At 47.3% G+C, this 14,421-nt stretch overlaps 1 protein-coding gene across 1 annotated transcript; it reads left to right on the top strand.

Annotated features, from left to right (window-relative positions):
* The first annotated feature begins 4,238 nt into the window (after nt 1-4,238).
* LOC100618581 (small integral membrane protein 1-like) lies at nt 4,239-4,603 on the top strand. Its single transcript, XM_016433054.2, has one exon. It carries the CDS (start codon nt 4,327-4,329, stop codon nt 4,552-4,554), a length of 228 nt encoding a protein of 75 aa, XP_016288540.1. The 5' UTR covers nt 4,239-4,326; the 3' UTR covers nt 4,555-4,603.
* The last annotated feature ends 9,818 nt before the right edge of the window (nt 4,604-14,421 follow it).

The following is a 14,421-nucleotide window of genomic DNA, read 5'->3' as shown; positions in this document are numbered from 1 at the left end:
CTGCAAAGTAAAGAAGATGCTCTCAAAGCTCCCTGATTTTCAAGAGTCTGATTCCAGCTCCCCTCCCTAACTGGGAACCTCATTCTTTTGTTCTATATTCTGTGGCATCTCTAGGTGTGGCTTCAGGGCTGAGGTACCACTGATCCCGGGGTAAGGTTTTTATTAGCCAGGTGGTACATTGACCAATTTTGGTCAACCACAGCAAAATGGCCAATGAACAAGAATGCTCCCTTCTGGGTTTGAGGGGGAAGTACCTTTTTGGTCTTGTGGTGAAATATCCCTTTATTATGTAGGATCTACCAAATGCCAAAAAGAGATGCTTCTTCAACCTTTATGTTTCTAAACACAGAACTGATTTGTGAACTGATTGATTCCAGCCTGAAAAAATCATTTAAGTACCAGCTTCTCACTCGTAACAAGTTTGGGGTGCCCTGAGCAGAATCACAGGGTTATGGAATTTTCTGAAAGCAACACAATTCTGTTACTAAGCCAGGTTACTAGTGCCAGTATGCCAGATTTGCCACCATGAGAAAAGAAAAGGATGAGAACGCATACCTTTCAAGGGATGAAAATTGGTCCTCTACAGCTAACATGGACTGAATACCACACCTATAGCTTCTAAAATGGCTTATCCTGCAATGTTTGGGGCTTTCCATATAAAAGTCACAGTGGCTATACCACAAAGATGAACAAAGATGCCCAAGTGCACCTCTTACTGTGTGTCCATCAAACTTGGTTTTCTTCTCGAGAGGTTTGATTCTGGGAGCTTAATGAAGACTCAGAAAGGCTGATTTAGATCTGTTCTGAAAATTTCCTCTAACAGTTTAAAAGAGATTCTCTTTGGCCCCCTCCTTCATGCTATCGTCCCCCAGGAAACCTACTGGAAAACCTCATTATCCTCCAAGATTAAATATACTTCAATACTCAACAGTCTCCTCTGTCCCTCTGATTGGACCCTTTGACTGGAGGGCAGGGCAATGGGCATGATGGGTTTTTAAAAGTATATTATTATTATTTAATATTTTTCTATGGTTATATGATTCATGTTCTCTCCCTCCTCTCTTCCCTCCCCCCTCCTAGAGCTGACAAGAAATTCACCTGTGTTTTACATGTATTTTTACCACGTATATATTTCCCCCATCTTGTTTTCCCCTTTTAATCATGCAATTTCCTTTCACTCTGTACCTCCACTCAAGTGTTCTGCTTTTAATAACTCCCCCCACTTCACCTCCTTTATGTTACTCCCCTCTCCATCAGCACCTTTATTATCCCCCTTCTATTTCTCTATAGTAGCTGCTAGCATGAGGCAGCAGCCACACCCCGGGCAACAGCTTCGACAGGTGGGCTAAACCTTGTGAGGGTAGTCGTGGACCCCTGGTGAACTAGGGCTTTGCTCACCCAGCAGGTGAAGACTGCTTCAGCGGAACAGGCGGAAGAAACCAACAAGAAGGTTCAACGGCTGAGATGGCGATGCAGCAAGGCACTGTGGAGTGCTTAGGGCGTGATGGAGCACAAAAGACAACATGGCCATCCAATGCAGCTGAGGAAGTCTCCAGGTGTAACGACTTTTCGTGCCACTGGACCCAGGCTTCCAACGCCGAGAGAGTGGGACTGTCTCTGTGCATCGACTTTTCCACTTAAATCTTCATGCACAGGTGTCTTTGTGCACAAAAACACACAAAGACAATCGTCATCCTCGGTTCGAGAGACAACCAACAACATTTCTCTATAGTGTAATATAGGATTCTATACCCAAATGAGTCTGACTCTTATTCCCTCTCTGAGTCAATTCCAATGAGAATAAAGTTTAAGTATTGTCCATCATAACCCTCATTTATTGTAGGAGGTGCTATGTGGATTTTTTCAATGTCCATTTTACCCACTGCCTCAAGAATATCAAGGCAGTTTTCTTTGATAATTTCTTGTAATATTATGCCAAGGCTATTTTGGAGATCATGACTGTTAGGTAGTCTAATAATTCTTTTTTTAAAATAATTTTTTATTTGATCATTTCCAAGCATTATTCATCAGAGATAAAGATCATTTTCTTTTCCTCCTCCACCCCCCATAGCCGACGCGTGATTCCACTGGGTTTCACATGTGTTCCTGATTTGAACCCATTTCCATGTTGTTGGTATTTGCACTAGGGTGTTCATTTAGAGTCTCTCCTCAGTCATCTCCCCTCAGCCCCTGTAGTCAAGCAGTTGCTTTTCCTCAGTGTTTTTACTCCCACACTCTATCCTCTGCTTGTGGATATTGTTTTTTAGTTCCCTGCAAGTTGTTCTGGGACATTGCATTGACCCTAATGGAGAAGTCCATTACCTTCGATTGTACCACAGTGTATTAGTCTCTGTGTACAATGTTTTCCTGGTTCTGCTCCTCTCACTCTGCATCACTTCCTGGAAGTTGCTCCAGTCTCCATGGAATTCCTCCACTTCATTATTCCTTTTACCACAATAATATTCCATCACCAACATATACCACAATTTGTTCAGCCATTCCCCAATTGGGCATCCCCTCATTTTCCAATTTTTGACCACCACAAAGAGTGCAGCTATGAATATTCTTGTACAAGTCTTTTTCCTTATTATCTCTTTGGGGTACAAACCCAGCAGTGCTATGGCTGGATCAAAGGGCAGACAGTGTTCTATCGCCCTTTGGGCATAATTCCAGATTGCCCTCCAGAATGGTTGGATCAACTCACAACTCCACCAGCAATGAATTAGTGTCCCAACTTTGCCACATCCCCTCCAGCATTCATTACTTTCCTCTGCTGTCATGTTAGCCAATCTGCGAGGTGTGAGGTGATACCTCAGAGTTGTTTTGATTTGCATCTCTCTGATTACAAGAGATGTAGAACACTTTTTCATGTGCTTATTAATAGTTTTGATTTCTTTGGCTGAGAACTGCCTGTTCATGTCCTTTGCCCATTTATTAATTGGAGAATGGCTTGATTTTTTGTACAATTGATGTAGCTCTTTGTTAATTTGAGTAATTAAACCTTTGTCAGAGGTTTTTATGAAGATTCCCAATTTGTTGCTTTCCTTCTGATTTTAGTTATACTGGTTCTGTTTGTACAAAAGCTTTTTAATTTGATGTAGTTGAAATTATTTATTTTACATTTTGTGATTCTTTCTATGTCTTGCTTGGTTTTAAAGTCTTTTCCTTCCCAAAGGTCTGACATGTGTACTATTCTGTGTTTGCCTAATTTACTTATGGTTTCCTTCTTTATGTTTAAGTCACTCACCCATTTTGAATTTATCTTGGTGTAGGGTGTGAGGTGTTGATCTATTCCTAGTCTCTCCCACACTGTCTTCCAATTTTCCCAGCAGTTTTTATTGAATAGTGTATTTTTGACCCAAAAGCTGGGATCTATGGGTTTGTCATATACTGTCTTCCTGAGGTGACTTGCCCCCAGTCTATTCCACTGATCCTCCTTTCTGTCTCTTAGCCAGGACCAAATTGTTTTGATGACTGCTGCTTTGTAATATAGTTTGAGATCTGGGACTCCAAGGCTCCCTTCCTTTGTATTTTTTTTTTCATTATTTCCCTGGATATCCTTGATCCTTTGTTATTCCAAATGAACTTTGTTATGGTTTTTTCTAAATCAGTGAAGAAATTTTTTGGAAGTTCCATGGTATGGCACTAAATAGATAGATAAGTTTGAGTAAGATGGTCATTTTTACTATATTGGCTCATCCTACCCATGAGCAGTTAATGTTTTTCCAATTGCTCAAGTCTAGTTTTAGTTGTGTGGCGAGTGTTTTGTAGTTGTGTTCATATAGTTCCTGTGTTTGTCTCGGGAGGTAGATTCCTAGGTATTTTATTTTGTCTAAGGTGATTTTGAATGGGATTTCTCTTTCTAGTTTTTGCTGCTGAGCTGTGTTGGAGATGTATAGAAAAGCTGATGATTTATGTGGGTTTATTTTGTATCCTGCAACTTTGCTAAAGTTGTTGATTATTTCAGTTAGCTTTTTGGTTGAATCTCTAGGATTCTTTAAGTAGACCATCATGTCATCCACAAAGAGTGATAACTTGGTCTCCTCCTTGCCTATTTTGATGCCTTCAATTTCTTTTTCTTCTCTAATTAGTCTAATAATTCTTAAACTGTCTCTCCTGGACCTATTTTCGCGGGGGAGAGGGAGAGAGTCTCAGGTGAGAGAGACTCAGACAGACAGACAGAGAGCACGCAGCCTTTCCACACCCAACACCGTCTCCTAAGACCGAGAAGACTCTTGGCGTCTTCATCTAACTGGAGAACCACAGCCCTTGATCTGGGCTCCGCTCTGAGGCCGGCCCTTTCTCACTCACTCCCACCTTGGAAAGATGGAACCCCAGGAGAGCGCCGTCCAGTACAGCCGATGGAACAACAGCCAGGATGAGGTCAGCATGAATGTGTCAACCCCAGAAAGCTCAGGCTGTGAGCGGGTCTACAATAAACTATGCACCGGGAAGCTGGGCATGGCTATGAAGGTGGTAGGCGGAATCGTTCTGTTCTGGGTCATCTTCATCATCGGCTACATCACTGGGTACTACATCCACAAGTGCAAGTAGCCCTTGTCTGAGCCTGCTGGACACCTTTTCCGAGGAGCCCTCCACCCACGCAGAGACCTCTTACTACCTGGCCAAGACCATCAGGCCAAGGCTGCCCCTGGGGGCACATACACCTATAGAGATAGATAGACACACACACATATACAAACACAACGGGACAAATATAGACACAAAGACTCTTTTCAGAGAAAGAGAGGATACGCTGAAACAAATACAGAGGCAGACACTGGATGAGAGAGAGCAACACAGATACACCAAGCCAAAACATTGGCCTGAGTGAGACCAGAAAGATGAGACAGATACTCTGATACAGTTACACAGAGATGCTAAGAGACAGACATACAACTAGGCACATACAGGCTAATTTACTGAAAGACAGACTCAGAGAAACAGACACACACTAACAACAGAAACAAATCTCTTCTCTCCTGCCCCAGGATAGAATTCCAGAGCAAGCCATCCATACCCCAGCCCTCCCTGCCACATTCCAGCCCCAGCTCCCTCGGTTATTGAAGCCCAGGATGGCAACTCTCATTCCCACCCGCCTTGGTCACTCCTGCTTCTCCTCACCAACCACATAACCTCTCCTGTGGACCTGTGGCTGCCCTCAGATAGCCAGAAGTCCAGGAAAGATGAGAGAAGCCAGGAGACCGTGTTATCCTTCAGAAACCTTCCCAGGGATGACTTATGTTCATGGCTACAGTCAGACCCAGAGTCCCTATGCAGCGTCTACCCACCCCTACCCCATCCTTGGTGAAAGCAGGACCTAGAAGGGAGAGAACCATTGGGTTGGTGAATGCCACCGTGGGAACTCAGTACCAAACTGGCACTCACAATGGGAATTAAGGCCACTTCTAGGGTTCACTTTCTGCCCATCCCTGCTCTGATCACAGAGTGGGGAAGTCAAATCTGTCTCTTGCTGGGAGTGTTCCTCCTCCTCCCCTCCCGCATTCCTCCACTAGTTCTACTACTTGAGAAACGACACCTTTTGAGCCCAATTTCTATAGACATTGGTTGAGGAAGATAATGCCATCGCCATCTCCAGCAAGACTTTTTAAAAGGAAGGCAGCGTTGTGTGTAGCAAGGAGGGACTTTCCCCATCTATAACATGGGATAGACTAGATGACTTTGAAGGTCCTCTCCATCTATGGGAGTGATTCAACAGGGAATTCTAGCAAAGTCAACATTTTCCCATGATTCCCAAAAGTCAACAGGGAAATCCCTAGCCTCACCTCTTAACGCCTTGTTCCAGCTCCAGGATCCTCCCTGAGGCCAAGAGGCACCCGCAGCTGGGTCACTGGTCTCTAAGGTGTCAGCCTTTCAGCCCTGGGACCACTGTCAGTTATCCCCTCTGGTTATTGCTCTGCCCTTACCTGGATCTGCCCTCAATTGCTGCACATGAGTCTCAGGGAATTCTATTCCCCTGGAGGTAGAAAACCCCAGTAAATCTGAATTGGAGGGCTCTGGTGTTTCTGATGGACCCTGCTCACCAGTTCCACAAAGACTGGGAGCCAGGAGAAAGCGGTTTCTATCCTGAGGGGCCTTCCCTCCTGATCCCTGACCTAACCTCAGAGGCAGGGGCTGAGCCACGGAAGACGGGGTGTCCTGGGCGTGAGCCCCAGCTTCCACATTCCCCACCCCCTTCCACATGCCTGCTGTTCTTTTCAGAGAGCAGAATAATAGAATGAGAAAGAAGACACAAACACTAGATGGGGAGATTTTAATAAACAGACACTAACTTGCTGTGAAAAAAAACAACTTCAGTTTTTCTTTGCTGCAAGTTCTGGATTTGGGCAGGTTTCATCTCTTCCAAAGTGATATGATGGCCTATAGGCTGCAAGCTGCTGATTCAGCCCCTCCGGGATTCCTGCCAGCTTCTAGAACTCAGAGCCCTGGAAGCTGCTCTCCCCTGGGCTAGGGGCTTCCTCAGAGGACTGAAGAGGCCAAGCGCTGCAGAATTAGGGGCTTATAACAGGGCTTGGGGAGGTGGGATGCTCTGCTACTGCCTTAGGCCAGGTCCCAAGGCCTTGAAACTGGCTGTTGTGCAGGCTCAGAACCTGGAGCAGTCAAGGGGGGGGGGGCACAGTTTGACTTGTGGTTCCCTCTTATCTGCTATCAATTGATCCTCTCTGCCTCCATTCCATGTTGTTTTCTGCAGGAAAATTACTTCAGTCCATCCTCTTGGTGGTTCTGTGACTCCAGGAATATTGAGGCTCTTTTTTTTTTTTAAACCCTAACCTTCCGTCTTGGAGTCAATACTGTGTATTGGCTCCAAGGCAGAAGAATGGTAAGGGCTAGGCAATGGGGGTCAAGTGACTTGCCCAAGGTCACACAACTGGGAAGTGTCTGAGGACAGATATGAACCCAGGACCTCCCCTCTGTAGTCCTAGCTCTCAATCCACTGAGCTACCCAGCTGCCCCCGAGGCTCTATTTTAATGTTGGTTTGAGAGGATTCTGAGTGGTGCCAGCTTTTCCTGCTATTAAGCCATCATCTTCCCCCTTTTATGTTTTAATCAATAATCATTACTCTGATGCTTGTAACCAAGGATTAATCCCTTCAAAAGCTGGCATTTCCGTAGAGATTGGAGTCTTCCAAAGAATTTTACAAATATTGCCTCATTTAATTCTGACACCATCCCTGATGGGTAGATATTCTTATTGCCTCCTTCTCCAAAGGGGAAAACTTCTGGGTCATGTAGCTTCTAAGTGCCAGAGACCAAAATGGCATTCAGGGCTTGTGGCTCCAAAGGGGGAAACTGAGGCAGAAATAGGTTCTGGGTCATGTAGCTTCTAAGTGCCAGAGACCAAAATGGCATTCAGGGCTTGTGGCTCCAAAGGGGAAAACTGAGGCAGAAATAGGTTCTGGGTCATGTAGCTTCTAAGTGCCAGAGACCAAAATGGCATTCAGGGCTTGTGGCTCCAAAGGGGGAAACTGAGGCAGAAATAGGTTCTGGGTCATGTAGCTTCTAAGTGCCAGAGACCAAAATGGCATTCAGGGCTTGTGGCTCCAAAGGGGGAAACTGAGGCAGAAATAGGTTCTGGGTCATGTAGCTTCTAAGTGCCACAGACCAAAATGGCATTCAGGGCTTGTGGCTCCAAGCACAGAACATCATCTACTAGGCTGCCAAGATGCCAAGAGAAAGCATTAAAGACATCCATGGCCAAGTTACCCAAAAGATGACCCAAAGCCTTTCTATGGCACCCAACAACAGGAAGCCAAGGAGTACCAGTCAATGGGAGAGTGGCTGAAGAAAGTATAGTCTCTACAAGCTATGAGAGGTGGAGGAATGATGACAAACACAAGGATTTCAGGGAAAAATCTACCATGTTTATAGGAGCTTAGGCACTGTGTGAATTCCTCTGTTTGATGGGGTCTCTGCTTTGGGGAGAGCCAGTGTTGTCTGTACTCCAGGAAGAGACCATCCCAAGTTCATTAAGCACACACGGTTTACCCCAGCAGGATTTCTCCAAGGCACAGTCAGACATGAGCTCTACATTTTTTTTTTAAACCCTCACCTTCCATCTTGGAGTCAATACTGTGTATTGGCTCCAAGGCAGAAGAGTGGTAAGGGCTAGGCAATGGGGGTCAAGTGACTTGCCCAGGGTCACCCAGCTGGGAAGTGTCTGAGGCCAGATTTGAACCTAGGACATCCTGTCTCTAGAACTGGCTCTTAATCCACTGAGCTACCCGGCTGCCCCCGTGAGCTCTACATTTGAAGTCCTCCCCAGCAGCACCATCACTCCAGGATGAAGATTGCTAGCTACTGGTGAACCTCTTCCAGAGAAAGCTCTCCCCCCTGGAGCTCCATCAAAGGGTTTTCCTTCACCGTGAGTCCTGGTATGACTCAGGAGGCATCCACGTGGAGCTGTTCCTCAGAAGGAATGCTCTAACGCCATTCTTCAATCATGACAGGGATACAATTTTGGTGTTTGATTTATTTCCTTCAATTACATCTGAAAACAAATTTTAATATTTTTGAAAAAGGATGCTGAGTCCTGACTCCTTTCCCATCCTGCAGTGGGCTCTCCACGCCTCACGGCCATGGCAGGGAATACGACATCAAGTTCAGATATTCACCCCTTTTGTGGAGGGAACATGAAGAATGCGAATGACACAGAGGATGCCTCCACCAGGCCTTGACCTCCAGCAGCCCCTCTCTGGGAGCAGACAGCCCTTTCCATCCTGAATCCTTTGGGACAGTTTGGGTCACTGTCGTGCCCAAGCAGCTCCACCACAGCCCTGGTCCACCCCAGGATGGATTTGTGGCTGTGCTGGATGTTCTGCAGGGTCTGCTCCCTTCACTCGGCATCAGGCCGGGTTAGGCTCTCCAGGTTTTCCTGAATTCCTCCTGCTCGTCCTTCCTCCCAGGATTGCATCTCCAAGAGAGCCCCACACCCCCGATGGACCCCTCCAGACCCCCATGGAGGCGGACCCCCTCCCCGCCCAGCCTCTCACCCCTACACCCCAAGCTGCAGTGGAGCACTTTGTCCCTAAATGCACCCTTTTCCTCTGGGTTTTCTGTCTCCCAAGATGCAGAGACCAGATGGAATTGTTTCCTGGAAGGCTATGGAGGGTCTTGGAGCCCTTTGAGCATCGCTGCTCTAGATCACTCTCCACAATGGCGGAACCCCTTGGGGACTCCCCAACAGAGCCTTCATGGCTCACAAAAGAGCCCCTTTTCTTCCCATTGTCTGTGGCGGGGGAGTCCTGGCTCCTCTGGGAGGCCAGGGCTGGGGATCCTGGGGGACTGTGGGGTTCCCAGGAGGAATCTAGTCCCTGACTCAAGGCTATGCATGAATCAGGGAAAGAGCCTGGTCCTGGCCCATTCCCTGAGAGACTCTCCTAAGGCTATGAACCCATTTATACTGATCTTTCTGTCACCCTCATTCCTGGAGGAGGCTGCAGAGGCCAGATAAGACCCCAAGATCAGGGAGGACAGGGGGGTCCTCTGAGGGCTGGAGGGGGGGATGAAGGAGATCAAGACTGAACCATACAGAAGCTGGGTCAAAAGGGTTCTGAGGGGCGCAGCTGGGTAGCTCAGTGGATTGAGAGTCAGGCCCAGAGATGGGAGGTCCTGGGTTCAAATCTGGCCTCAGCCACTTCCTAGCTGTGTGACCCTGGGCAAGTCACTTGATCCCCATTGCCTAGCGCTTACCACTCTTCTGCCTTGGAGCCAATACACAGTATTGACTCCAAGATGGAAGGTAAAGGTTTAAAAAAAAAATGGGTTCTGAGCTATCCTGATCCAGAAGCAACTATTCATTACCTCAAAAGAGACCCCCCCAAGTCCCTTGTCCCCCCAACCTTCTCTCTTTGCCTCTAAAAACCTGTCGGGGCCTATGACTGGGTCTCAGAGTCAAGGGGGGCCTCTGCAGACTTCTGCCTCCTTTCCTGGCCATGCAATCCAGGCAGACATTGCTCAGAGCCGCCTTGGCCCAGTCTCCTCCTCTCTTGCACCTTCCTGTGTCTGCATACCCTCATGTGCCCATTAGGCTGGCTTCCTCTTCCTCCCAGACCCCCCTTTCCTCTCCCAGGGAGCTAACAAGGCCCCAGACCCTCGCCTGCTCTGCTCCAGTCCCTGGAGGATGGGGGGCCGACCTTGCTGTGAGGTCCCCCAACCCAGCCCAGGAAGTTGTACCCCCACGTGCCTCCCTGCCCCCCACTCCCCTCTGGAAGACAAAGTCTGGGGGCCGGGATGAACTGTGACAAGGCACAGGGAAAGACCCCTTCCTGGTACAGCATGGAGGCAGGCCGGGGGTGGGGGGAGACGTTTCTAGCTGGAGGAGAGGTAAGTTGGGGAACCCAGCCTACAACGAGGGACAGGGGGCAGCAGGGCGGGGAATGCCTGGAAGCACCAGGAGGGATGTGGGGGAAAAGCTCTGGGAAGAAGCTGAGTCCAGGGGCAGCCAGATGGCCCCAAGGATAGAACCTGCCTGGAGAGCAGAGGTTCTGGGTGCAAATGTGTCCTGGGACACCATGGAGCCCTCCTGAGTCTTCTGGAGCCCAGACTCAGCCCTGACTGTGACCCAGAAGAGGAGGCTTAAACAAGAAGGGGAACATGGCAGGGCAGGGCTTGTGCTGGGGAGGGACAGGGAGGAGGGGAGGCCAGGAAGCCCCTGCTGGGGACGGCCCCCTGCCCTGGGAGGCCTGGCCCAGAATGGGGAGTTGAAGGCCTGAGAGGAGGCCCCAGGGGGAAAGTTCTTCCTGTTGGGGGAGGGGAGGAGCCAGGCTTCTGGGGGCCGGGCCTGGGGGGCCTGACAGAAAGAGCTCCTCCTGGGCTCCTGGGGGCTGGCAGGCCTCGGAGGACCCCCCTGAGGATGCTGGACCCCACCTTCTGCCTCCCCTGAGAGCAGGCCCAGCCACCACCTCCCTGGAGACCTCCCCCTCTGGGCCTCCCTTTAGGGCTGCCTCCCAGCTCAGCCTGGACAGGCCCAAAGCCTGGAAGGAGAGTCTGGAGAACAGGGAAGGCCCTGGGGGGCCCCCAACACCCCCATTCCAGGGGATGACAGACCACGCCCAGCCCAGGCCTGTGTGTTCTTCCCTCCTGAGCCCCAGAGACAGCAGAGAGGAATTCAGAGCAGCAGCCCAGGCCTGAGGCCAGCAAGGGAAGAATCCTCCAGGGAGAGAAGCCCTTCCAGGGCCTTTAGCCCCTCAGGGCCTGCTAGAGCTCAGGGCCCGGAGTTGTTAGGGTCTGTTTAGGGGCCAAAGGAACAGAACAGACGATGCAATGGGCACAGAGAGGTGGTTTATTGCAACACACTTCACCCGCGCAGGGAGGAGCCCAAAGGGAGTTCCTCCCCCAAGCAACTTTCAAGGCAGGCTCATATACCCTTGGGGCTGACCATGGAGCTTACCGAGGGTCAATGTGGTTATCACACAGGGTGGAGAGGTCAATGCGGTTATCACACAAGGGTCGTTGGCCTAGGAAGGGTGCTTATCTACACCGGGCTCGTTGGCCTGGTTCCCTTTCAGGCCACATTTTTTTTTTCTCAGCGGCTTGGAGTCCCCGGGTCCCTGGTTGTTGGGTGGTTATCATGGCTGGGGTCAAAGGTCAGAGGCCTTCCCAGCCATGAGCAATACCGAGCATGCTCAAGACTGAGCCTGCTCTCCTCTAAGGCAATCTGCACATACCAAGTGTTCCCCTCGCCCACAGCTAGGGCTGGACTGCTACATCTCCCCCTTTTTGTTTTACACACAAATGGATAGTGTAATTCAGAATGTAGCAACATCCCAGCATTAACAAACACTCTGGTGCATAATCATATTCCGTATAACTTAGATGTACCAATCCAGAGTGAACCTCAGCATAGACTGATCCAGTGATCAATCTTAAACATCCCCAACTGACCTTTCTCTCTGCCTGTCTGCATTTCACAATCAATGCAACAGTCTTAGTAGATATAAAAATGTGAAGAAAATGATTTCTGCGCTACTGATCCTGGTCTAATGAGGTAGAATTCTATGGCTCACATGACGGGTGCAATAACCAAACATGCCACCATTCACAGTCTGGACTATCAGACGTTGTCCGCCTTTCCAACAGTCAGCAAAATACCATCTCTGGAGATGAAGGATGAGTCCTTCCTTTCTCTCGTGCTGATACTGCATCTTGGGGATCTCTCCGTGCTCACTGCCAGATGCCCGCCACATAGGAAACTGGTTGGTAGCTCGATGGCAGGACATCCAGCGACTGAGGGTGTCAGTACGCCACGTCTCTGCATTTCCCAACCCCAAACATCCATTTCACATGGAAAGTGTCTAATCGTGGCTGAGGCTGTCTGGTCCATGATGAAAGCTTCGTTATGATTCCCCTTACACGCAATCAGACATCACTCTCCAGAATATTCATCTGAAAATTAACAATTGCTGTCATGTTCTCGTGTTCACCGACTGTCAGGTGACTGTAATTCTAGAAATCTTTGCACCTTCATCATTCTGGATCAGAGCATCAACAGTACTTTCCTTGTACTTAAAATTCTGGCAATAATTGTGCAACAGAAAAATCAAAGTTGAATACTTGAAAATGAATCAAAAGTGTTCTCTCAAATGAACATACTGATCTCTATGAGATTCCTCTCCCTTTTCTTTTTGTTTGTGTGTTGGGAGAAATCCCTTCAAAGAAAAACATCCTCTCTGAACAATTCTGGAGGAGCGTGCTATCACATGTCAGATGATTGTAGAAAATTGATCCTGGGAACCCGATCCCAAAATTAATACAAAATTCTAGAGTCTTGGCTCACTGGCTATGTGCTATCTTTGAAACTGAGCCAATGTGTAATATCAGAACTTACATTCCAAATGATTTCTAATTCCGGATCTGAATAGATCAAAATTCTCCTTGTATATGAACATAATTTTGCACCATTACAGGCCTTGCAAAAACATTAATACAACAATCACTGTGCAATTTTTAACAAATACCAATATTCCCATACACTTTACATTCTGATTTGTAGCTTAAATAACCATGATGGTGATAATGAAGTAATATTTCAAGTTCTGACTGCATATTTCTCATATCATTCTTATTTAAATCTCTGCTTGTATAAATAAACCCATCAATATGATAACCAAGCATATAACATTACCAATATTTGCAAAATTCATTCCACCAAACCAATGTTTGGGTAAATAGAAGCTTAAGTTGTTTTCCACGTAGAAACAATTTCTACAGTTTCTTGTACCTGTAGAATGTGACATAGCCTTTTCTTTCCTAGTTGTCAGTGTATAATATTCAATGTGACAATAACTCAGGTTCCTGATTAAAGATTTCCTAGTGTCTTTTCCCTGATCTCTCATCCTTTCTTGAGAGTAACATCAGTGTCACCTGTCCATTAACCATGTCTGTGCAGCATTTTCTGCTTAGCACCTCATGTTTGTTGTCAGAGGTATCAGATCTATGCTATGAATGAAAGTTGTCTGTCTCCTCCTCTTCGGAGAGTCATACCAAGGTCTAGACCCTTGTGGATAACAGCATTTCTTACAATACAAGTGGTAGCTTTACAATGCATACAATATACATTCCCTTTGACAGTATCATATACAAAATACAGGGTATACATTAGTCGCTAAACAATTGTAGCTAATTCATCTCAATCCCATAGCAAAGTCTTTGGAGTGTGGGACATACCTGATGTTTAGTACAGACACAAGTGTGTCTCAGTCCTTCTGCGTTAGCATACTCGATGTTGCTCTGGGTACCACATCCCAATGGATGTCAGCCTGACAAGTGTCCATCAGTGGCCTAATAGCAAATGTCTCTAATAGTGTGATGTCATTGTCCTGGAGTGATACTAGTCACCAGAGAAGTGTCCGTCCAGCGTCTCTGGATTGTGGCTGGCATGTAGATAGTTGATGACAACAGCGTTCATCTGCTTCTCTTCCTGGTCTGTGTCAGCTGGTATGAAGCATGACGTGGGTGACCAGATGTTTTCATTATCTGTGAACATACAAACAAGACCTCGGCCCAACGTTATCATCCCCTTGGGTCCCTTACAGTCTTAATATCTCGATGATATTCAACCCAATTCAGGCATCTCACACAATGTGATCTTTATCATTACATTCAATATTGATTATTGCGTAGCTTTAACTTATATTCCTTCTGGGCTGTAGAAGAGATAGATGATTAGTGATGCCACATCCACCTCCTTCCTTATGAAAGTGGAACAGTCACAGCTAAACAACATTGACTTATACCTTCAGTTTTGAACCTTGGGGCTCATGGATACCTTTGATCTCTATTTACCCTAGCTTGCATGTAAGCCATGAGCTATGCAATTCAGCCCATGCATTGCTGTTAACAGCCCTGCTATTCCAGGCTGTTTGGAGTATACAGTGGTGCACAATTATTCACACGATCTGT

Source organism: Monodelphis domestica, chromosome 3, assembly GCF_027887165.1.
Source record: "Monodelphis domestica isolate mMonDom1 chromosome 3, mMonDom1.pri, whole genome shotgun sequence".
Classification (NCBI taxonomy): domain Eukaryota; kingdom Metazoa; phylum Chordata; class Mammalia; order Didelphimorphia; family Didelphidae; genus Monodelphis; species Monodelphis domestica.
Note: the sequence above shows the minus strand (reverse complement) of the source record. Positions and strands in the feature narration are given on the sequence as shown.

What these genes read in the sequence shown, in the direction of transcription:
- LOC100618581 (XM_016433054.2), top strand. Translation starts at nt 4,327, where the DNA reads ATGGAACCCCAGGAGAGCGCCGTCCAGTACAGCCGATGGAACAACAGC.